Source organism: Garra rufa, chromosome 22 (assembly GCF_049309525.1).
Source record: "Garra rufa chromosome 22, GarRuf1.0, whole genome shotgun sequence".
NCBI classification, from domain to species: Eukaryota; Metazoa; Chordata; class Actinopteri; order Cypriniformes; family Cyprinidae; genus Garra; species Garra rufa.
Genome location: NC_133382.1, coordinates 24,481,394 through 24,506,207, shown reverse-complemented (window position 1 = coordinate 24,506,207; position 24,814 = coordinate 24,481,394). Strand labels below are relative to the sequence as shown.

The 24,814-nt window shown below is 37.5% G+C and overlaps 2 protein-coding genes across 2 annotated transcripts; one reads left to right on the top strand and one right to left on the bottom strand.

Annotated features, from left to right (window-relative positions):
• Nucleotides 1-1,566: 1,566 nt before the first annotated feature.
• Nucleotides 1,567-9,158, top strand: tap2t (transporter associated with antigen processing, subunit type t, teleost specific). The gene is made up of 12 exons (XM_073827719.1): nucleotides 1,567-1,723; nucleotides 1,956-2,497; nucleotides 2,798-2,912; nucleotides 2,995-3,125; nucleotides 4,526-4,731; nucleotides 4,825-5,022; nucleotides 5,106-5,234; nucleotides 5,316-5,504; nucleotides 5,583-5,756; nucleotides 7,147-7,306; nucleotides 7,420-7,556; nucleotides 7,935-9,158. The coding sequence occupies exons 2-12, from the start codon at nucleotides 1,963-1,965 to the stop codon at nucleotides 8,142-8,144; spliced, it is 2,184 nt and encodes a 727-aa protein (XP_073683820.1). The 5' UTR covers nucleotides 1,567-1,723; nucleotides 1,956-1,962; the 3' UTR covers nucleotides 8,145-9,158.
• faap100 (FA core complex associated protein 100) lies at nucleotides 9,156-14,845 on the bottom strand. The gene is made up of 9 exons (XM_073827721.1): nucleotides 14,587-14,845; nucleotides 14,388-14,506; nucleotides 12,570-13,213; nucleotides 12,251-12,472; nucleotides 11,998-12,154; nucleotides 9,780-10,644; nucleotides 9,582-9,698; nucleotides 9,412-9,498; nucleotides 9,156-9,287 (listed from the first exon to the last, which is right to left on the bottom strand). Exons 1-9 carry the CDS (start codon nucleotides 14,737-14,739, stop codon nucleotides 9,159-9,161), a joined length of 2,493 nt encoding a protein of 830 aa, XP_073683822.1. The 5' UTR covers nucleotides 14,740-14,845; the 3' UTR covers nucleotides 9,156-9,158.
• Nucleotides 14,846-24,814: the final 9,969 nt, after the last annotated feature.

The following is a 24,814-nucleotide window of genomic DNA, read 5'->3' as shown; positions in this document are numbered from 1 at the left end:
TTCCCTGGTCCACCGGCTGAAAAACACCCCCAAAACATTAGGTTCTCACCACTATGTTTGACAGTGGGGATGGTGTTCTTAGGGTTGAAGGCTTCTCCTTTTTTACACCAAATGAAGGCTACATCATTGTGGCCAAACAATTAAATTTTTGTTTCAAATGACCATAAAACAGAAGACCAGAAGTCTTCTTCTTTGTCCAGATGAGCATTTGCAAAGGCCAAGCGGGCTTTTGTGTGCCTTATCTGGAGAAGTGGTGTCCTCCTTGGTCTGCGTCCGTGGAACCCAATGGTGTGCAGTGTCTGTTGGACTATCTGCCTTGAGATGTTGCCACCAGCAGAGCCCAGATTCATCAGGATGGCCTTGGTGGTGATCCTTGGATTCTTTTTTACCTCTCTCACTATCCTCCTGGCCAGCACAGGTGTCACTTTTGGCTTCTGACCACATCCTTATTTTTTAATAACACGTTGCACTGTAGCCACTGGAACTTCAAAACATTTAGATATGGTCTTATAGCCATGACTGTCCACAAACCAACTGCAGAGAGCTTCTGTTTTTCACCTGTTGAGTTGATTAAAACAGCTGTTCCCAGTGAATCAGGGTAATTAGGATGCTTTAGAACAGCTTGGACTATTTGGAAAGGTAAAGAACTTTGGATTTTCCCATAGACTGTGACAGTTTGCAAAGGGTATGAATAATTTTGGACATGCCACTTTTTGTTCAAATGTAAATAAAAGCTAAGAAATATTTTTTTCCACAGTGATGCCTCTTGTACATCTTTTGGGAGAAGCCTGTGTCATTTTCGGTCAAAAAAAAAAAAAAACTTGCTGGTTGAATAAAAGTAACTTTAAGTCAGAATTTGCCAGGGGTATGAATAATATTGGGCTTGACTGTATATAGCTTATATATATAAAATTGGTCCAAACTGCTAAACAAAACAAAAAAAACTACTACCGTAAAAGTCAAGACAGAAACGTTAGGTGAGGTTGAAATATTGTTAAATCTGTAATTGTCATTGATTTACCTCTAAAACCTTTTAATAAAATAGCAAATATTTATAAGGAAGATCTAAGCAAAATATTAATAGGTCAACATAACCCTTTTTATTAAATTATATATTACTGTGTTTCAGTAGTGACAAATTTGGGAGAGGACAAATATTCCAAAACTTTCTTAAATAAATAAGAGAATTAACTGCACAATTACTAGAAATATGTAGCTTGCATAGTATACATACAAAATTTGTGGAAAAATATATTTTTTTCAAGACGTTTCCAACTTCAATTCTGTAGAATGCCCCATATATGTGTTTGGAAAATGATATTAACTGTCGGTTTCCGCTTGTAGTTGTTAAAGTCCTTGTTTACATACTTGTTCGCAAATTAAACAAACAGCTGCACATTTATGAAATCACCCATATGATTGATATTTGCTAAACGGCGCTCTCTTCTGGCCACTTGAACAACATGCGTCGACGACCTACGTAACGTACAACGTCATGACCCCTCATACGCACTACATACAGTAGGAATACGAATTAAAAACGTGTTTTATGCACACTACGTCGTTTTAAGCATACTATGCGGTGATTAAATACATTTCTAAATCGACTCTTTTTATTTGTGTGCGTAATGAAAGTGAAAAACAGTTTTGACACCGCCCACAGGGGTGAAACTGAAACCAAAAGTGATTGTGGGACAAAATGCAACGAGAGCAACAACTAATGGTAAGAAGACTAATATTGTTTATCTGTTTATATTGGTATCTCCTATATATAAATTGACTTGAGAAGATTCATGTCGCTAAAAACATCCTAAACCAGCCGGTTTGCTAGTCTTAGCTTTAGATGGGTTTACAGTTGGTCACAGCTTTCCCATGAGCTAAAACAAGCCACTAGTGTGACCAGGCTTTGAAACCATTCTAGACTGTTTTATGCTGGTTTATCCTTATTTTTTCAGGTTTAAGATGACTTCAAAAACTCACCCCATCTGTAGCAGAACTGTAGCAGTGCATTTCTGCCTGCTGTGCTGTGATCTTGTCATCTGGGCTTGTGTGTGGGCTGTACTCCTGTGGCTGGATGGAGAGGGAAGTCTGGATCTATGGTGTCTGTGGGCTCTGAGGGCCATCAGCTGTGCTGTGCTTTATTCACTGAGCACAATTTTAGCTGAGAGCAGTATTCAGCCTCTCCTGAAGCGCTGGGTTGCCCTGCTGAGTTTCCTACCTCCAGTGTTTGACAGTATGCAGACAATGCTGCAGGGGACCGTGAGAGGCTTCAGTCCTGTTCCTGATCCTGGTATGGTGATCTTGAGCTCTGTTACATCAACTCTCATATATGTGGTGTGGGAGACGGCCTTCCCACATGGTGGATCATCTAAGGGTGGCAGAAACCAGAAGAAAGATGAAGAGGCCAAAGCACTCCTAATGAGGGTCATTCGATACTCCAGGCCTGACTATCTTCATCTAGGGGCGGCCTTCCTCTTCCTTAGCCTGGCAGCACTCTGTGAGTGATTAAGGATTAAGGAAAATATAATATTGATTTTAAATCTACGTAGAACAGGGGTGTCCAAATTTGCTCCAAAACACCTGCCTGGAAACTTCTAGTATGCCTAGACCATGATTAGCTTGTTCAAGCGGTTTAATTGGGTTTGGAGCTGAACTCAACAAGACAATGGCCCTCCAGAACCAAGTTTGGACACCCCTGACATAGAAGAAAGTAGAAACTAGATTCAGAGTTAGACGAAATAAAGTTTTCATGATACAATCTATCATGTATCTTTTTTTTTTTTTTTTTTTTTTACAGTTGAGACATTCATCCCATACTGCATTGGCAAAGTTATTGACATGCTGAGTGGAAAGTACCAGAACAGTAATTTCTCCTGGGCTATTGGACTCATGGCACTGTGCTCACTTGGAAGGTGAGTGAACACCACTGCCAAGCAAATATGTTAAAAACGAATGCCTTCCTGTATTTAATTGTTTATTTCTTGTGGCTTCAAGTTCTATGTTCAGTGGTCTGCGTGGCGGGATGTTCATGTGTAGCCTCAGCAGACTCAACAAAAGAATACGACACATGCTGTTCCAGAACCTCATGAAGCAGGACATAACCTTCTTTGAAGAAAACAAACCAGGTGCTTGTCCCTTCTCTTCAGTTGAAGTGAACACAGTGTCAAGTAACCTTACTACTGTAAGGTTAACCCTACCTGTTTTAAATGTTTCAAACGATTAACAGTTGAAGTCATTTGTTACAAATTTAGAAACATAATTAAAAAGTTATTAAATGTAATCAGTTACAGTTGAGTTCATAAGTTTACATACACCTTGCAGAATCTGCAAAAAGTTAATTATTTTACCAAAATAAGAAGGATCATTCAAAATGCATGTTATTTTTTATTTAGTTCTGATCTGAATAAAATATTTCACATAAAATACATTTACATAGTCCACAAGAGAAAATAATAGTTGAATTTATAAAAATGACCACATTCAAAAGTTTACATACGCTTCATTCTTACTGTCTGCCCGCTGTTCTTCAGTAAAGTTCTTCAGCATTCGACTAATTCTTTGGTTTTTCAGCATTTTGTGTATTTGAACCCTTTCCAACAATGACTGAATGATTTTGAGATCCATCTTTTCACACTGAGGACAACTGAGGGACTCATATGCAACTATTACAGAAAGTTTAAACGCTCACTGATGCTCCAGAAGGAAAAACAATGCATTAAGAAAAAAAAACGATATTAAGGTAAAAGTAAGAAAAATTTACACATTTTCATTCTTTTCAAAAGTTTACACCCCTGGCTCTTAATGCATTATTTTTCCTTCATGAGTAAGCAATTTAACTACCTGTAATAGGTCCCTTAGTTGTCCTCAGTGTTAAAAAGATGGATCTCAAAATCATAGTCATTGTCAGAAAGGGTTAAAATGATGAAAAAACTAAACATTTGTGGTACCTGAAGGATTTTTCTGAAGAACAGTGGGCAGTTCAACTGTTCAGGACAAACAAGGGACTCACTAAACAAAAAACAAAGGGAAAAAAAACAAACAGCTGTGGATCATTCAGGTAACAACAGTTTTAAAACACTTCAACAGGGTAATTTTTTTATAAATTCCAAACTATTATTTTCTCTTGTGGACTATATGTAAACATCTTTTATGTGAAATATCTTATTCAGGTCAGTACTAAAAAAAAAATATAACATGCATTTTGTATGATCCCTCTTAGTTTGGTAAAATAATTAACATTTTGCAGATTCTGCAAGGAGTATGTAAACTTTTGACCCTGTAATCTGTAACATTTCCAAAGTAACCTTTCCAACACTGCACAAGTCACTAAGCTTTGTACCATTTCAAAAAAAAAAATTCAAAACATTAAATTCTTCTTAAATGACTTAAGGTCCCCAGGTTCAAAACACGTCTCGCGAGACTGCATTCCGCCGCATATTTGAGTACGATTTTCAAAGAAGACAAAGCTACTAAATAGTGCATATGTGAAAATATATTATTTAAAATAATTTTTCCTCTCTTACAGGTAGTCTCACGTCACGTTTGATCTCCGACACAGATAAAATGGGACGTTCTGTGGCCATGAATGTTAACGTTTTACTGCGAAGTTTGGTGAAAACATGCGGCATGCTGTTCTTTATGCTGCGCCTATCCTGGCAGTTAACCCTCCTGACCTGCATCGAAATGCCACTTCTTGCTTTCATTCAGAATTCATACAACAACATCTCCCAGGTAAGTGAACCTCCTTTTGTTTCCTTATTACTTTCACACAGCTTCATAACTCCAAACCAAAATGAATTCACAGTGGCTCACATTTCTGATCAGAAAACAGCCAAAGAGCTTCAGGACTGTACTGCAGAGACTACAGAGTTGGCATCTTCTGTCATTGGGTCGATGAAGACTGTGCGCAGTTTTAAGGCAGAGTGTCAGGAGCATCAGCGATATCAAGAGACTCTTAACAGGAAGCTCCAGGTTCTGAGGCGTAAAGGCATCTACAGTGCCACCCATCTCTTAATACGCAGGGTAAATCAAGTCCTGATTTGCATGCAGACCTCTCCAAAATAGAAACTGTGTTCTATTTCATTAACTCTTTCATTGCATTGTAGTTCATAACAATAGGCTTGAAAGTAGCAATGCTGTTCCAAGGTCGAAATCTCATCTCCTCTGGACAGCTCAGCAGCGGCAGCCTCCTTGCGTTCGTGTTTTACCAGAAGGACATGGTGACCAACATGAAGGTATGACTGGTTGGTAGAATTTTACTGTAATATGACTCTTCATATAGAGAGACTAAAGTCTGTCCATCACTATATTCTCAGCATCTTGTATACATCTATGGAGACATGCTGAATACTGTGGTATCATCAGTGAAAGTCTTCCAGCTGCTTGACAGGAAGCCACAGATGAAAGAGGAAGGTGATTTGGCCCCAGAGAAGCTTGATGGAAGAATAACCTTTGAAAAAGTCACCTTTTCGTACCACTCCCGTCCTAAAGAAAAAGCACTTAAGGTAAGTTCTTGTTTATACAGCGAAAGCTGATTAGAGAAGTCATGGGATTTGCATGTACTCATTGTTGAATCCTTGCAGTCTGTTACACTGGAATTGAGTCCAGGAAAGTTGACGGCATTGGTGGGACCCTCTGGTGGTGGGAAAACCTCTTGCGTCTGCTTGCTGCAGAGGTTCTATGAGCCACAGGAGGGTGAGGTGTTACTGGATGGAGAACCTCTGTACCACTACCAACACCAGTACTTACATAAAAAGGCAAGGAATGATACACCAGCATTTATAACCATGTAACTTGAGGAGAGATGTGCAAACAGCCAATTCTGTTTTAAAGGTTTGGTGAAATTACAGTGGTGGCCAAAATTATTATAACACTAGCATTTTCACCAGTTATTTCTATCTTTTGCTGTAGGAAATATCAGTTTACATTTCCAATCTTTCATTTTGCCATTAATTGTAATAATCCAGTGACAACAGCCAGTGCTCCACTAAGAGATCTGATCATCATCCAGTCTGTCTGAAATGACATGAAGAAATAGAACAAACTCAGACAGACTAAATCCAGGAGAACTGTGGCAACGTCTCCAAGATGCTTCAAGAGAACTTCATGCAAAGCTACTTGAAAAACTATGCACAAATGCACCTTTAAATGCAATGGATGGTCACACCAAATGTTGATTTAATTTAGTTAACAAAAGTTAATTGATAAAAAAAAAAAAAACTATTTATGATATTACTTTTGACAGCATCCTCATTTTACACGATTTTTCAAAAGTGCCTAAAACTTTTAACAGTACTGTAGGCAGCTTTGCAGCATCTTGGAGACATTGCCACAGTTCTTCTGGATTTAGTCTGTCTCATTTTGTTGGATTGGATGATGATGAGATCAGATCTCTGTATTTAGCACTGGCTGTTGTCAGACTCCTTGTGCAAACAAAAATCTGACTGGATTATACAATTAATGGCAACATTAATGTTTAGAAATGTAAACTGATATTTCCTACTGACACATAGTCTCGCGTAGCCAGACCTTTAGACTGACGGCTGAAGGTCTGGAATTCATGGCAGCTTTCATTGGCCAAGGCCCGCCCATAAGGCCGTTTGACCGACATGTCAAACAACCAATCACAGTTTGTTTTGTGAGTGGAAATGCCCCCACAACAACAGACTGGCGTGCAACAAGTCAGTCATTGAAATAACCAACATTGAAAGTTAAATAAGAAGAGGGAGAACAAGCAGTAATTTGTTTTCGCGGACGTCGCAAATGTGTATAACAACAATGGCATCTGCATAAGCACATTTTAGCAAAACGCCGAGTAAATCCGTCTGCGCTTTGTTTCCCGGCGGACCGCAAATAAACGCGGCACTCGCGTCTCCCGGATATCCGATCAAATTCAACTAATCAGATCACGACTTCGACATTCCTGAAGTGTTTCCAGTTAAGTGTACCATATGCATCAGACGTTTAGCCAACGTTCCGTGGGCGTGACATCTGAGGCTGAGACTAACTGAAACACTACAGCAAAAGATAAAAATAACTGACTTAAACCATTTTTTAGCTGATGAAAATATTAGTGTTCTAATCATTTTGGCCACTACTATATAGTAGTTTTTAAACTGATACATTAATCTCTTTTATTTGGTTTAGGTGGCAATGGTATCCCAAGATCCTGTGCTTTTCTCTGGATCTGTGAGATATAATATTGAATATGGTTTGAAGGACTGCACACTTGAAAGAGTAAAAGAAGCTGCTCAGAAAGCCAACGCACACAATTTCATAGACAAATTGGAACAAGGATATGATACAGGTAGATAAAACTAGGCAGACTGTCAGAAAACCGATATGGATACATTGTGCTTTTCCATAAATAACATAAAACTCTATAAAATGAGTAGTTAAATATGTACACTTTCTCTGCAGATGTTGGAGAGTGTGGTGGCCAGCTGTCTGCAGGGCAAAAGCAGTGCATTGCCATAGCCAGAGCTCTAATAAGGAATCCACAGATTCTCATCTTGGACGAGGCCACCAGCCACATGGACTGCAGCACACAACAAGCTGTATGGATTCATCCAGATCAAATCCTAAGATCACCCAAAGAATTTCTGCCTTTAATCACTCACCCTCATGTCGTTCCAAACGTGTAAGACCTTTGTTAATCTTCAGAACACAAATAAAAACAAAGAGTTTTCTGATCTAACATTAAGGTTGAACAACTGTTGTCACATGCAGGGTCTGAAATTTCTCAGATTTTATCAAAATATCTTTTGTGTTATAAGGATTAACAAAGGTCTTATGTGTTTGCAGCTACATGAGGGTGAGTAATTAATGACAGAATTTTCATTTTTGGGCGAACTAAACTGCAAAGTATTTTTAGGCTGCTGTAACACTATTAGGTTCTCCCATTAATGGTATCTATTCATGATCTTATTTCCCAGGTTCAAGATGTGCTCAATAACATAACAGATCAGACAGTACTGGTGATAGCTCATCGTTTGGAGACTGTAGAGAAAGCAGACCACATTATCTTCATGGAGGGAGGTGAAGTCGTGGAGCAGGGAACACACAAGCAGCTCATGGCCAATGAAGGAAGATACTATCGGCTAAGAGAAAAGCTTTTCAATCTGGAGACAGAACCAGCGGACTGAAGTATCAGATATGTGGATTATATTTGACATTTTACAGAAACTTTAGTACACACTCACAGACTGCCTCTTATGTACAGTAGATTTAACAAGACATTCTTGAAATGCATTGTGAGTAAATACTTCATTTTGACAAATTATGTGCTTCAGGATGCGTATAGACCTGTGTGGAGTTTTTAAAGGGAATTTCAGGTATTAAGACTTGTATGGGTTAATATAATGTAAATGATGTTTTATGCTGAAATATGTTGTAGATTATGTAAATGAAAAGATTTACATTTAAAAAAATCCAAATATTTTGGACTATGGGGGTGCCATTATTTGACAAGCGCTGGCATGATTACATCCTTCCAGGATGGCATCTAGCATTTCTTGTCTCTGCTTTCAGTAGCTGTGGTCAACTAAAAGCCTCAAATGCATCAGGGCTGAAGTAAAGAGAACAAAGACACAGGTCTTTAGGCAGTTTTATTCATCTTCATATTCATTCTTCTTATCGCTAGGAAAGCAGTGAAGACTTGCATCTCTTTTCGTTCCCTTTGATTGAAAATTACAACCAAAAGCCACACAATATGGCACCGTATCAGTATTTTGTTTTTCCAAGTTGTGTTGTGCTAAAAATAGCAATGAGTAGCGCCAGTAGCTCAGTGAGTGCAGCCATTTCAAGTCATCAAAATAACAGCACCTCCCATAGTCCAAAATATGTTAAAAACGATGTGGATTTTTTTGAATAACCCAAGTCTTTTATGGGTTTTATTCAAAATATTACAGTAAGAGTCATCATCCACATTATATTAAGCCATACAAGTCATAATACCTGGGATCCCTTTCAAATTAGTTTTTTTCTCTGTATATTTCTCCATACCTCTGTTTATACAGACAGTGTTTTATTGATTATGGAATATGTGGTGATGAACAGGACACACAAAAGGAAAACATGGGATTTGTTAAACAGTATGGAGTAACAACCTCTACTGTATTAAAAACATATGTAATAAAGAGTTTTGATGTGTACTTCAATCAGAGAATGACCAGTGGATTTGCCCTCAGCTGCAAAAAAATGGGGAACAGGATCTCTGAACTCTTCGTCTTCATTGTGCCACCAAGTGCTGCTTGATTTTGAGCATCCTGAAGGTCTTTATAAAGAGACTGACAATTGAAAAAAAAAATTACTGTTGCATGTGATTTAAACAAAAGATCTGATACATGTGAATTAATACTAATTACAGTAAAAAGTGTATTAAACAAACAAATTGAAGAGAATCAGATGTACCTCAACATGCCGTACGGCTTCAAACAAGCTCTGTGCCTTCAACTGTTTTGTATGAGCATATTTCACAGTTGAGTCTTTCAGCAAGACCTGTTTAAAATGTCATGATCTGTCAATTAGATTCAGTTGTATGTCCATGTTCAAAAAATGGTAATGCTTTATTATGAAAGTACCTGAAGGCGTCTTAGAATGGCATGATGCAGTCCACACACCGCTGCCACGGATGTACTTTCCACTCGAATCTCCAAGACTTCAAGAGGTCCATCAGAAAAGAAATCTCCCAGCATTAGCTTAAGGAAAGACATGGGAGGTCATTTTAAATAATAGACTTTATGATCATTAATGAGTAATCGGTAGTATAAAGTCAACACCTCTTTGGCCATAATCTTGACAGAGCATCCATCTGGGCTGTAGGCACAAACCACTGGACTTTGTACTGATGTTTGTCCTATTGCCTCAGGTGATACCAACCAGTTTAGCACAGATATGCATGCTTCCACACTACTGGTTGCTGAAAGGTGCAGTTTGCTCTTTAGAAGCTCTGATGATACCCTGACTATCACTGCTACAGGTCCTGACTTGGTAGTAGTATCAGCATCTTTGTTTAACGCTCCTCTGGAACGCAGGAATGCTTGGATGCCATCCGTGACAGTGTTGTGTCTGATGTTACCCTGTGAAAATGATCCCTCAAGCTTTAAAGCATCAAGCCAGTCCACTGTTAAAGTTCTCAAAGGTGCACTGATGCAGCCTGACTCTGTTAGAAGCTCGGAAACACCAGGAGATGCTGCTTCAGGGCTTAACAGAGCAGAAAGAGAGAAGACGAGTGAACAGTAGACTTTCACTGGTAGAGACAGCCCACCAGTGCTTTCGAGAGGAATGGTTACATCCAGTTTCTGACCAGAATTTAGTTTCTTGAATGGAAATGAGAATGTCCTAGATGAGGCCTCCTTATTTGGATTCTTGGATAATGGGTGGACCTGAATGCACAAAGTCCAGCCATGTTCCAACGTACATCCACTTGAATTTTCAAGCACACATGTGAGAGTCAAAGAGTCTCTTTGGAGCAGTGAGCTCCATCTGGCTGCACCACAACAGCTGATTGGATGTTTGGTGCTCGTATTACACTCATTTTCATTCCCATGGTTCTCCAACAGTAGGCTGCACACATTTATGACTTGATTAAGACGTTTGAGAGTCTCATTTTTCTCCTGAAGCTTGTGTTTCAAGGATTCTGCCCTGCAGAACACAGTAATAAATAAATAAATCCATATATACACAATTCAATACACTTATTACAATGAAAATGTTTTATTATTTCTGTTTTTAAAATTATTATGTAAATTTTATGTTAAAATGTATGTACGGAAGCCCGTTTTCGCCATTAAATAAAAAACAAATGTAATTGCGAGTTCACATCTGGCAATTCTGGCTTTTTTCTCAGAATTATGAGATATAAACTCACAATTGCAAGTTCTAAAGTCAGAACTGCGAGATATAAACTTGCAATTCTGACTTTTTTTCTCTGAACTGTATGATACAAACTCAGCTGTGAGTTATAAAGTCAGAAAAGCGGGATATAAACTCCCTACTGTGAGAAATAAAGTCAGAATTGCAAGATATATACTCAATTGCGAGTTATAAAGTCAGAATAGCAGAACATAAACTTGCAATTGCAAAAAATAAAGTCAGAATTGCAAATTTGTCTTGCAAATGCGAGTTTGCATCTCGCAATTCAGATTTTTTGTCTTGCAATTGTGAGTTTATATCTCGCAATTTGACTTTCTTCCTCAGAACTGAATGATAGACTCGCAATTGTGAGTTATAAAGTCAGAATTGTGAGATACAAACTCACAATTGTTTTGGGAGTTTATATCTCCCAATTCTGACCTTTATTCCGTCAGAATTGCATGATATAAACTCAGTTGCGAGTTATAAAGTCAGAATAGCGGAATATAAACTTGCAATTGTGAGAAATAAAATTAGAAATGCAGTACAAATTTGAGTTTGTATCTTGCAATTCTGACTTTTTTCTCAGAATTGTGATATAAACTCGCAGATCTGACTTTTGTTCTTGCGGTTGCGAATTTATATCACGGAGTACTGACTTTACAACTTGCAACTGCGAGTTTATATCATACAATACTGAAAAAAAAATTCTGAATTGCGAGTTTATATCTTGCAATTCTGAGAAAAAAAGTCAAAATTGTAAGGAAAAAAAGTCAAAGTTGCAAGATAAAAATGAGTTTGTATCTCTGAATTCTTTTTCTAGCAATTGTGAGTTTATATCACGCAATACTGGCTTTATAACTAGCAACTGTGAGTTTATATCATGCAATGCTGAGGAAAAAGTCAGAATTTGGAGTTTATATCAATTCAGACCTTATTTCTTCATGAAGTGAGAACTAAGAGATAAAAAGTCGCAATTACCCTTTTTTATTTATTGGTGGAAACAAACTTCCATATTTGTGATTATCATTATGTTATAAAATCTTTATAAATAAATCACAATGAACTCACTAAAAAGTGACATTTAGCTTTTGCTGCTGAAAAACCAGTAGTCTTTTCATTGATAAAGCAGACAGAACAGACCTCTCCCATACGTTTCCGATGGAAGCCAGGAGGTCCTTCACTCTCTGGCCTGCCAGAGATGAGGGCAACCTGGGGACATTTCCTTTTTCAGATCCTTGAGGAAGGTTCACGCGAAGCAGTCTTCCACTCAAAGATACTGCTAAAAGCTGCACAGATCCTTAAAATTCAAACACAAACACTTTATGTTAGTGATTTAAAACACTGCAAAATCCTGGTCAACAGCATAGAGATTTATCAAAATGATGAACTACACCTTTGGGGTTAGTATACGGTCCAGTAAGTGCTACAACCCTGCATACACCAAGACTGTCAGAGGTCAGAGCTTGCAGTTGAGACTCAGTTCCTGTTGCATCTGATGAAGATGATGTTGTGGTGAGCTGTAGAGCATGAAGGTCATTGAGAGAGCTGTAGTACAGCCGCTTATCATCAACACAGGCACAAAGCACTGGTCCTCGTACACTATGCTCATTGAAGCCTGTAAAATGTGAATTTGACAGATTACCAAAACTAATCTATAATTTATTCAAAATGTATTCAGGTATGCAGTCAAAAATGTCAGGGTGATGTCTTACTATAATCTGCCTTTTTTCCTTCCAAGCTTGCTTGTTTACTTCTGACAATTAAAAGTTTGCCTCTTTGACCAACTGCAACAAGACACTGATGACCGTGTTCCCCAGAGACGCAAGTTCCAATAAAAACGACTGGCTGCTCTAAGCTCTGAAGGACTCGGACTGGAGATTTCCGCTCTCCTGTAGAACCAGCTAGGTTGGGGATGAGCAAAGGAAAGCAGCAAATACGTCCATCAGGTAGACCACACAGAATGACTGGAGAATTGACTAAAGAGGTGTCCACTCCAAATAAGAGCCTGAAAAGATGGGGCTCAAGATGAGGATGGAGGTCAGAATGGTGAGTGCTGACTGATGTGGAGCCTTCGGGGTAGATGCAAGTCAGTACTGGAGGTGAGCTCACACTTTTTTCTTTGTTTGAGCATGTGTTCAGAGTCACAACCTGGAAACGCGCAAGTTTATGAAGGGGTCTGGATCCTGGCTCTTCGTAGAGATCAAAACTCCAGTTGGATTTATGAAGGCTAAGAGTCACTAGGATCTTCTTGACTATGGTGAACGCTTGCAGACTGGCATTTTTCAGGACAATGCAATCATCTGGTACAGTATACAGAGCACTGTCAGGACCTTTGTTCACCAGGACAGAGGAAGAACTAAGAGGGAAATGGAAGATGGGCATGGAAGGCAAAAATTACAAAAAAATCAAAAATTCACCATTATAGTGACTTCAGAATCAGATATTGATTTTTCTATGCCACTAGAAATAATCTAAATACCAACGAATTAATTAATGAATACAGTTTTCTTTCCTGTGATGGTGCATTTATGGTCAAATTTCCTATCGAAATTTTCTCAAGAAAGAATTTCGTCAAAGCAGCTCTGCTAGGAGACTTCATATTATTTGTATCACTGTATTTACTTTATTTATTAAAACAAAACGTGAATACAACAAGTAATATTAATTATTGAATTTAAAGGGATAGTTCACCCAAAAAAAGAGGTAAATTACAGACATGCACACTACCAGTCAAAAGTTTTTGAACAGTAAGATTTTTATTTTTATTTACATTTTTAATAAGTCTGTTCTGCTCACCAAGCCTGCATTTATTTGATCCAAAGTACGGCAAAACAGTACAACATTTTTACCATTTAAAATAACAGTTTTCTATTTGAATATATTTAAAATGTAATTTTAAGTATTATTATTATTATTATTATGTTGAAAAACCTGAGTAGAATTTTTCAGGTTTCTCTAATGAATAGAAAGTTCAACAGAACAGCATTTTTCAGAAATAGAAATATTTTGTAACATTATAAATGTCTTTACCATCACTTTTGATCAATTTAAAGCATCCTTGTATTAATTTCTATAATTTCTATTAAAAATTATACTGGCTTTTTATTTCAGATAAATGCTGATCTTTGAATCATTCTTTTAATCAAAGAATCCTAAAAAAAAAAAAATGTACTCAACTGTTCTAAATATTGATAAAAAAAAAAAGTTTCTTAAACAGAAAATCAGCATATTGGAATGATTTCTGGAGGATCTTGTGACACTAAAGACTGGAGTAACGATGCTAAAAAACTTTTAGCTTTGATCATAGGAATAAATTACATTTTAAAATATATTAAAATAGAAAACAGTTATTTCAAACAGTAAAAATATTTTATTTTTGTACTGTTTTTGCTGTACTCTGAGTCAAATAAACACAGTCTCTTCTACTCACCAAATCTCACTGTTCATGAATACATAAATACATTTAATTACTAAGTGACGATTTATTACGGCATAAACATAGTAAATCTGCATACAATCTATATTATTACCTGAGCTGTGGTGGCAAAGGGGTGCAGTAAAGCCCACCATTAGCGCAAAGTGCATAAAGTCGATGTTTATCCTCACTCAGTGCCAAACTTATCACTGAAGCTTCAAACTGCATCACGGTCTGAAAAACAACATGTGTTACGTGAGCATGGAGAAAAGTAGTGTAGTTGAGCACAAAAATAAGAACAGACATCCACTTGCCGTGACTCTCCTCTCCTTGACACTGAATATAAGCACATCTCCATCTCCGCTGGTCAAGAAAACATTCGTGCTGTCCTGAAAGAGGCGCACTGAGTGTGACTGACAGTCACTGAACTCAGATAAACACTCGACACTGCACCGCGCCGCGTCCATTATCAGATTCCCGTCTGTTTTACATTCTCCTCAGAGTGTAATTTAACTCCAAAGACTTCTGCAACAATCGTTATCCGATTTAAACTTGTTTCAACTTTCATGTACCCGCCGCCTCTACCGCGACCAATGAGGGCCAATATTCTTCCTCTCTGGCTGTCAACCAGTCCGTTTTAGTAGACTGCCATCTAGCGGTAAACTACAGAGAAGCATTTTCTTTACCTCATTCAAACACTTCCAAATTAGAGATTATTTTCATATAAAATTAAAAGACATGTTATTGATAGCAGTGTCTGTATTAGAGGTTGAGGTTGTGTCGCAAGTGTTCAAACTAGATAAAAAGTTTGTCAAGACAAACTTTAAGTTGGCTTGAGAGAGCCGGACCAGAAAGTTTGAAAAGTTTAAAGATTAAAAAGTTTAAAAGTATAAAAAGTTTTAAATGTTTCTAACATTATTAGCAAGTTGCTAGCATGTTTGTAGCATGATTAGCAAGTTGCTAGCATGTTGTTAGCATGATTAACAAGTTGCTAGCATGATTCTAGTATGATTAACAAGTTGCTAGCATGTTGTTAGCATGTTTAACAAGTTGCTAGCATGATTCTAGTATGATTAGCATGTTGTTAGCATAGTTAGCAAATTGCTAGCCAGAGTATGTGAGCGGAACGGAGTGGGAGCGGAGCGCGGAGTGGAGCGGTGTAATTTTGAATGGAGGGAGGAGCGGATTTTTGAAAAAGTTTTCACTCGCTCCAAGAGTGCTCCATCATGAGTACAGGTCATGCCAACGGTCCTTAATATAACTGCATATTAAGCAGGAATTCATATGTTAAACATATTTAGCTAGCGTGATAGAGATGATTCACTCAAATCAGAAAGATTGTAAAGGCTATGATGACGGCAATAGAGCGGTAAATTATAGTTCACAAGGAATTAGTTTGTTCCTTCTAGATACTGAATATTTTCAGGCGAAAGCATGATTTAAACAGGTACACTTATTCACACGCAATTGCTCTGTCAACAGTGGCGGACTGGGACTAAAAAACAGCCCTGGACTTTGACTCAGCTCAGCCCACAAAAACAGATGTGTGTGAAAGCTAATCAGCAGCAGACACGGGTCTCAAAATACTTAAATCTTAACCCATGATGTTTTACCTTCCAAATTATAGCATTATCTCTGATTTTGACTAAAAGATGTGTTAAAAGCATAGTGCAGAATACTCACAGAACAGCCCTCTTTAATGTCTCTCTGCTAAAACAATATGCAGATGAGGTGACTACCTAAAACATACAAAAACAAATGGTAGAAATGGCATGCAATCTTAAACTATATTTATTACTTGCTAATCTCTTAATTAATTTGTGCAAAAAATACGGCTCTGCAAAAACTGTTCATCTAACCAAGTCAAAAAAATCTTGTTTCCAGCTAAAAAGTATTTTTGATCTTGTTTTGAGACTTATATACTAAGCAAGAGCAGAAGAGGTTCTATTATTAATCTTATTTTGAGTATATTTGTCTTATTTTGAGAATTCTTAGCAAATTCTTGTTTCATTGGCAGATTATTTCACTTAATTTAAGAAGCTTTCGACTAACCTAACCCTTAAAATACTTGATTTTAGTCGAAAACTTCTTAACTTAAGTGAAATAAGACAAATCACACTTGGTAAGAATTCTAAAAATAAGGCATATATACTCAATATAAGATTAATAATCTAACACCTTATACTCTTGCTTATAAGTAACAAGGTTAAAATACTTTTTTTAGCAGGAAACAAGATTTTTTGACTTGATTAGATGGAGTTTTTGCAGTGTGCACAAAAACGGTTTAATTAGTTATTAAATATTTCTTCTGCCCTCATGTTAATGCAGCGGCATGTTTATATCGTGTTTTATAGCTAATCAACTGTAAAAACTGCAATAGTTTTATTTCATTGGGGTATAGATAAAAATGTAGCAACCTGAAATTACATTTGCTAAAGTCAGATTACCTAGGAAATAACCCTAATCATCCTCCTCTCATGCTTACTTGCCGAGTTGCAATGCACTTGTCTGGGGAACTTCCCCCTGTTCCTGCAACTGTCCCTCATCACTATGTCCCTGTGCTGCTGCGGCCACAGCCTCCTCCTTCACAACCTTTTCCTATTACCAACACCTGCAGTATCCATGTTCTTTCTCCCACATGCACTTGTAAATGGTTGAGTCGTGACAAGCATTGACGAGTGAGCTTGCCTTGCGCATCTATGGGCTTGTAAGCGCATTGTTGCCACCTATCGATCTTGACATAGAACAACAGTAAATTATGAGCAAGAAAAAAAAGAAGAAAAAAAAACTGTGACGGCTGCACAGAGGCCGACGGCCGTCCTGCTGCAGCGGTCGTTCTGGTATTCTCCCGAACGTCCAGACGGCCAGTCCGCCACTGTCTGTCAATAATGCATTAAAACAAATGTAATGGTATCGGATTTCGAATGAGCAGAAATCTGTAAGAAATGCAGCGATCCGTAGGTAAAATAACTGACGAAAATGTATTTTTATTTTCATTACAAACTTTGCACTGCATAAAGCAGCAGTTATACTCTTTTAATGCTGACAATGTTATTAGTGTCACAAGGAGTCAGACTGAGACGTGCGGATCCATTTGCAGCATTTATTAGAATCGTCAACAGGCCAGAATAATCACCAGAAAACAGGAACAACGTAGGTAATCCGGGAAACAGTTCAATAGACAGGCAATGGTCGCAATGGCAGGAAGCAGGAATCGTCAACGGGGTACACAGTCCAGAGTCATACACAGATAATCCAACACAGAGAAAAACGCTTAGAATTACGACCATAGGAACAATAAGACTTCGCAAGGTGGCTGTGTGTGTGAGTGGCTTAAATGCATGTGGGTAAATGTGAAACAGGTGTATGCAGCAATCAGTTCAGTGGGAAACGAGGAGCAGCTGTGTGCAGTGATTAGTGCAGTGGCTTATGGGGATTGCAGTCCAGAATGTGTGTGCAAGAGTTCATGATGAGATAGACCAGATACGTGACAATTAGCTTGGTATGCGGTAGGAACAAAGATTGCACACTAGTGTTCCAAACTCTCCTGTTATTTTATTTTAGTGTTTTTTATTTTAAAATGTGTTATGAAAAGGACCATTATATTTCAAACATTATTTCTGTGTTTTTTTTTTACGCGGAGCGGTGTTTCTGATATCAGTGAGCGAGGAGTGGAGCGGGAGCGGGAAATTGTGAACTCGGAGCGGAGCTGGAGCGGAGCGATTATTAAATGCACTGAGGGGAAATTGTTGCCGCTCCACTCCGCTCACATACTCTGTTGCTAGCATGATTAACAAGTTGTTATCATGAATCTAACATGATTAGCAAGTTACTAGCATGATTATAGCATGATTAGCAAGTTACTAGCATGATTAGTAAGTTGCTAACATGATTTTAGCATGATTAGCAAGTTGCTAACATGTTGTTTGCATGATTAGCAAGTTGTTAGCATGAATCTAACATGATTGGCAAGTTTACTGGCATGATTCTAGCATGATTAACATGTTAGCATGTTTAACAAGTTGCTAGCATGATTCTAGTATGATTAGCATGTTGTTAGCAAGTTGTTAGCATGATTCTAGCATGATTAACTTGTTAGCATGGTTAACAAGTTGCTAGCATGTTGTTTGCATGATTAGCAAGTTGTTATCATGAATCTAACATGATTAGCAAGTTACTAGCATGATTTTAACATGATTAGCAAGTTTCTAGCATGATTTTAGGATGATTAGCAAGTTGCTAACATGTTGTTTGCATGATTAGCAAGTTGCTAGCATGAATCTAACATGATTAGCAAGTTACTAGCATGAATCTAACATGATTAGCAAGTTACTAGCATGATTGTAACATGATTAGCAAGTTACTAGCATGATTTTAGCATTATTAGCAAGTTGCTAGAAGGTTCTTAGCATTATTAGCAAGTTGCTAGCATTTTGTTAGCATGATTAGCAAGTTGCTAACATGTTAGAATGATTAGTAAATTGCTAGAATGTTGTTAGCATGATTAGCAAGTTGCTAGAATGTTGTTAGCATGATTAGCAAGTTGTTAACATGTTAGAATGATTAGTAAATAGCTAGAATGTTGTTAGCATGATTAGCAAGTTGCTAGCATGTTGTTAGAATGATTAACAAGTTGCTAGCATGTTGTTAACATGTTTAACAAGTTGCAAGAATGTTGTTAGCATGTTTATCAAGTTGCTACCATGATTCCAGCATGATTAGCATGTTGTTAGCATGATTAGCAAGTTGCTAGAATTTTGTTAACATGTTTAGCAAATTGCTAACATGATTCTAGCATGATTAACATGTTAGCCTGTTAACATTATTAGCAAGTTGCTAACATGATAAGCAAGTTGCTAACATGGTGTTAACATGATTAGCAAGTTGTTATCATAAATCTAACATGATTAGCAAGTTTACTAGCATGATTAACATGTTAGCATGTTTAACAAGTTGCTAGCATGATTCTAGTATGATTAGCATGTTGTTAGCAAGTTGTTAGCATGATTAACATGTTGTTAGCATGGTTAACAAGTTGCTAGCATGTTGTTTGCATGATTAGCAAGTTGTTATCATGAATCTAACATGATTAGCAAGTTACTAGCATGATTTTAACATGATTAGCAAGTTGCTAGCATGATTTTAGGATGATTAGCAAGTTGCTAACATGTTGTTTGCATGATTAGCAAGTTGCTAGCATGAATCTAACATGATTAGCAAGTTGCTAACATGTTGTTTGTATGATTAGCAAGTTGCTAGCATGAATCTAACATGATTAGCAAGTTACTAGCATGATTTTAACATTATTAGCAAGTTGCTAGAAGGTTCTTAGCATGATTAGCAAGTTGCTAGCATGTTGTTAGCATGATTAGCAAGTTGCTAACATTTTAGAAGGATTAATAAATTGCTAGAATGTTGTTAGCATGATTAGCAAGTTGCTAGCATGTTGTTAGCATGATTAGCAAGTTGCTAACATTTTAGAAGGATTAATAAATTGCTAGAATGTTGTTAGCATGATTAGCAAGTTGCTAGAATGTTGTTAGCATGATTAGCAAGTTGTTAACATGTTAGAATGATTAGTAAATTGCTAGAATGTTGTTAGCATGATTATCAAGTTGCTAGCATGTTATTAGCATTATTAGCAAGTTGCTAGCATGAATCTAACATGATTAGCAAGTTACTAGCATGATTTTAACATTATTAGCAAGTTGCTAGAAGGTTCTTAGCATGATTAGCAAGTTGCTAGCATGATTAGCAAGTTGCTAACATTTTAGAAGGATTAATAAATTGCTAGAATGTTGTTAGCATGATTAGCAAGTTGCTAGCATGTTGTTAGCATGATTAGCAAGTTGCTAACATTTTAGAAGGATTAATAAATTGCTAGAATGTTGTTAGCATGATTAGCAAGTTGCTAGAATGTTGTTAGCATGATTAGCAAGTTGTTAACATGTTAGAATGATTAGTAAATTGCTAGAATGTTGTTAGCATGATTATCAAGTTGCTAGCATGTTATTAGCATTATTAGCAAGTTACTAGCATGGATCTAACATGATTAGCAAGTTACTAGCATGATTCTAACATGATTAGCAAGTTACTAGCATGATTTTAACATGATTAGCAAGTTGCTAGAAGGTTCTTAGCATGATTAGCAAGTTGCTAACATTTTAGAATGATTAGTAAATTGCTAGAATGTTGTTAGCATGATTAGCAAGTTGCTAGCATGTTGTTAGCATGATTAGCAAGTTGCTAACATTTTAGAAGGATTAATAAATTGCTAGAATGTTGTTAGCATGATTAGCAAGTTGCTAGAATGTTGTTAGCATGATTAGCAAGTTGTTAACATGTTAGAATGATTAGTAAATTGCTAGAATGTTGTTAGCATGATTATCAAGTTGCTAGCATGTTATTAGCATTATTAGCAAGTTGCTAGCATGAATCTAACATGATTAGCAAGTTACTAGCATGATTTTAACATTATTAGCAAGTTGCTAGAAGGTTCTTAGCATGATTAGCAAGTTGCTAGCATGATTAGCAAGTTGCTAACATTTTAGAAGGATTAATAAATTGCTAGAATGTTGTTAGCATGATTAGCAAGTTGCTAGCATGTTGTTAGCATGATTAGCAAGTTGCTAACATTTTAGAAGGATTAATAAATTGCTAGAATGTTGTTAGCATGATTAGCAAGTTGCTAGAATGTTGTTAGCATGATTAGCAAGTTGTTAACATGTTAGAATGATTAGTAAATTGCTAGAATGTTGTTAGCATGATTATCAAGTTGCTAGCATGTTATTAGCATTATTAGCAAGTTACTAGCATGGATCTAACATGATTAGCAAGTTACTAGCATGATTCTAACATGATTAGCAAGTTACTAGCATGATTTTAACATGATTATGCAAGTTGCTAGAAGGTTCTTAGCATGATTAGCAAGTTGCTAACATTTTAGAATGATTAGTAAATTGCTAGAATGTTGTTAGCATGATTAGCAAGTTGTTAACATGTTAGAATGATTAATAAATTGCTAGAATGTTGTTAGCATGATTAGCAAGTTGCTAGCATGTTGTTAGCATGATTAGCAAGTTGCTAACATGTTGTTAGCATGTTTAGCAAGTTGCTAGCATGTTGTTAGCATGATTAGCAAGTTGCTAGCATGTTGTTAGCATGATTAAAAAGTTGCTAACATGTTGTTAGCATGTTTAGCATGTTGCTAGCATGATTAGCAAGTTGCTAGAATGTTGTTAACATGTTTAGCAAATTGCTAACATGATTCTAGCATGATTAACATGTTAGCCTGTTAGCATTATTAACAAGTTTTGCTAACATGAATCTAACATAAGCAAGTTGCTAACATGGTGTTAGCATGATTAGCAAGTTGTTAGCATGTTTCTACAATGGTTAACAAGTTGCTAACATGATTCTAGCATGATTAGCAAGTTACTATCATGTTTTAGCATGATTAGGAAGTTACTAGCATGATTAGCAAGTTACTAGCATGATTAACAAGTTACTAGCATGATTAGCATGATTCTAGCATGACTAGCATATTGTAGATAGATAGATGAGTTTAATTGCTGGTCTCAGAGGAAGTTAACTATCCATGGGCGTGTTCTGCTTTTGTCGTGGCTCAATGGGGTCAATAAGGCTCAAAAAGCAGAGTTCCAGATGTCAAAATAAGACTTTATTGAACAAAGCAACAAAGCCGAGACAAGGGTCACCGCATCTCCATCACCTCACCCTTCTCTATCCTCTCTGCATTGGTATCCATATTTATACCTATCCATGCCACAATTTCTATTTTTTATTGGTTGTGCCATCTATTTTGCCACAATTAATTACTCATCCTCCTGACTTGTTTTTTAATGGTGGAATTTTGGTTAGATCAGCCTTTTTAAAAATAACTCTTACTGGTTTACAAATTAACTTGTACTCATCCATCTCCATTGGTTGGAGGTGGTTACATGTATCATATCTGGCATATTTTGGAAGTGACACAAGGTACATTAGTTCACTTCAGTTCACCAGTATAGTCCAGTGGAAACCACCGGTGCTGCCCCACAGTAGGGCCATACAGTTCAATCCAGGTTAAGACATCCAATATTGTAATAATCAGCATTTTGATCAGTCTATGAATTACTGTTATGATCATATCCTATTGAGTAACATAGTGTGGCATAAGGGGTCAGGTGTACAGAGCTTACCAATAGAAAACCAATTTAACTATTTGTCGACTACGCCACCCGGCACACACCGGGAATAACAACCCTATGCAAGGGCACACAGGTTCGTTACCAAAGGCAGGGTGAGCATTGAGAGGTAAACACAAATATAAACACAAATCACTATATTTAAACATACAATAAAAAGAGAATCAATACAAATGTCAAAGTCTCAACTCAGATCACAAACACAATACCAGAACATACAAATATAGTACAATAGTAAACTAAAAAAGAGAGGTGGCTGGCAGAGACCCAAGATTTCTACCCCACACTCAACCATAACACACTTGTGAAAACCCAAATGAAAAAAAAAAAAAAAAAGTTAAACAGCACTCAATGTGGACACAGGTCACCATGGCCAACCCCTCTCACATTGAAGACCTAAGTCCCACACAAAACCAATACAGAAATCAACTCAATAATTTGCATAAAACAATACAAACAAACACGGCCACTGGCATCAAGGAGGGAAACATGGCCGAAAAGAGCCAGGGTACAGAACCTTAGCCTACCAGCTAACTTGTGCGCAGACAGCGCAATCCTGGGCCAGTGCTTCAAACACAAAATAAGACAAAAAAATAAAATAAAAAATAATAATAAAATGGACCAAGTTGAGTTCAAGACAACACTTTTAAAACTGACAATAAGGACAAAACAGAGCAGCAGTTCAGTCACGTTGCTTGATGTTTGTTAGTCTTCAATTAAAATAATTGGAAACCCCTGGACGTGCAATCAAACCTGCCGGACATTAAACAGAAAAGGTTACTCATAAAAATTGTTAAAAAAAAAAAAAATTAACTTGTCATACATACCGAGAAAACTGTGAAATGCTGCAATGCACATGGTCGCTCACCACACCGGATTACAGCTACTTGCACGTCCATGACTAAAAACAACTATAGTAATAAGTCTCCATTTAACAGATAAAAAGGCCTTTTTTCTAAAACTGAGACTAACCTGAAAACTAGCCAACGGCTGGTGCACAACATTCAGGAGGATGACCCAACTGCTAGCCCTCAAAGTGCCACATGTCACAAAGGGGCGGTACCCAGGATGATGCATCCCGAGCTGCCAAACACTTCCCTCTTTTATATTCACAACATGGGCACCAATTGGCTCATGAAACGTACACAAATGACCAATCAAAATGAAATACAACCACTGATTGGTTAACTAATTTGAGTAACACCAGCCAATCATTCTGGGGCTATACCTCACTCTACTACATTCCACCACCACATCAGGCATCGTCGCCACGACGGTGAACAAACCTCAGAACTCATTCCAAGGCCAAAAGAAAACTGACAGCACTGAATATTGCACCAGAAGGTGACATGGCACTTTTTACTACCTCCCCTACTGCCCTTAGCAAGCCGTAGACATTTCAGTACTGACCAACTATTGGCCTAACTCTTCAAGAGCCCCTAAAAGAAAACTAGCAACATTAATGCCACTTACATTGACTGCAAGCATGAATTCTGCAATGCAGAGGCTAACTTAAAAAGGGAAAGGTACAACAATGTTAACAATGCTGCACTAAAACCCTAAAAATGACTTGCGCTGCCATTCAATACAACTAAGCTGTAGCTGCCCTGCTTAGTGGACACTAGCTTTCAGACAACTGGCAAGCAAAAAGACTGCTTACTTCAAATCATAGGAGGAACCTTAAACATAGGATAAGGTGGAAACCTCCTCGTTGCACTTCCTGGCAAAATAGCCAGGTCGCATACATTCTTAAAAAAAAAAAAAAAATCATAGGGTTTATTACAGAGGGACTGATTCCACGATTACGAAGAACCACAACACAAGGGAGTATAGTTACCCTTCCTGGTCTATGACCCAGCCACCAGTTCCCAAGAGCTGATCCAACTGCGATTTCGACAGTTCCCTTGACGGGCCTCTCTACCAGGGCACCATGGGTCTTTAACGACATTCTCCCTTACACTACACTGCAGGAACGAGAAGAACAAACTTGATACCAGGCCCCCCTCGGAATTCCTTCCCGTTTCTACCTATGGACCTCCAACAGTCAGCTAGTGAGTAACACCAAAAATAAATTTTAACTCGATGCAACTACTACCTGGTACCTACCTCCAGTTTAACAATTTAAAAGTCACACCCAGGGGTTTCCGAATTTGACATAACATGCATTTTATAAAAAAAATGCAAAGAGCTCCTCTTCCCATAAAATCACTTACCAATTGTAGATTGCCCCCAAATCAGAGACTCACCCACAAGTGACTTACAGTGCTGCTCTGCCTTTAAAAGAAAAACACAACATACAATACCATGCAAAATTAAGTCAAAACACCCTTCCCATGTC

What these genes read in the sequence shown, in the direction of transcription:
- tap2t (XM_073827719.1), top strand. Translation starts at nt 1,963, where the DNA reads ATGACTTCAAAAACTCACCCCATCTGTAGCAGAACTGTAGCAGTGCAT. An exon ending in CCTTAGCCTGGCAGCACTCT is followed by an intron (nt 2,498 to 2,797) that starts GTGAGTGATTAA and finishes TTTTTTTTACAG; the next exon opens with TTGAGACATTCATCCCATAC. An exon ending in ACCAGTACTTACATAAAAAG is followed by an intron (nt 5,757 to 7,146) that starts GCAAGGAATGAT and finishes TATTTGGTTTAG; the next exon opens with GTGGCAATGGTATCCCAAGA.
- faap100 (XM_073827721.1), bottom strand. Translation starts at nt 14,739, where the DNA reads ATGGACGCGGCGCGGTGCAGTGTCGAGTGTTTATCTGAGTTCAGTGAC. An exon ending in CCTTTGCCACCACAGCTCAG is followed by an intron (nt 13,214 to 14,387) that starts GTAATAATATAG and finishes TTTCCCTCTTAG; the next exon opens with TTCTTCCTCTGTCCTGGTGA. An exon ending in TCAAGATTATGGCCAAAGAG is followed by an intron (nt 9,699 to 9,779) that starts GTGTTGACTTTA and finishes TCTTTCCTTAAG; the next exon opens with CTAATGCTGGGAGATTTCTT.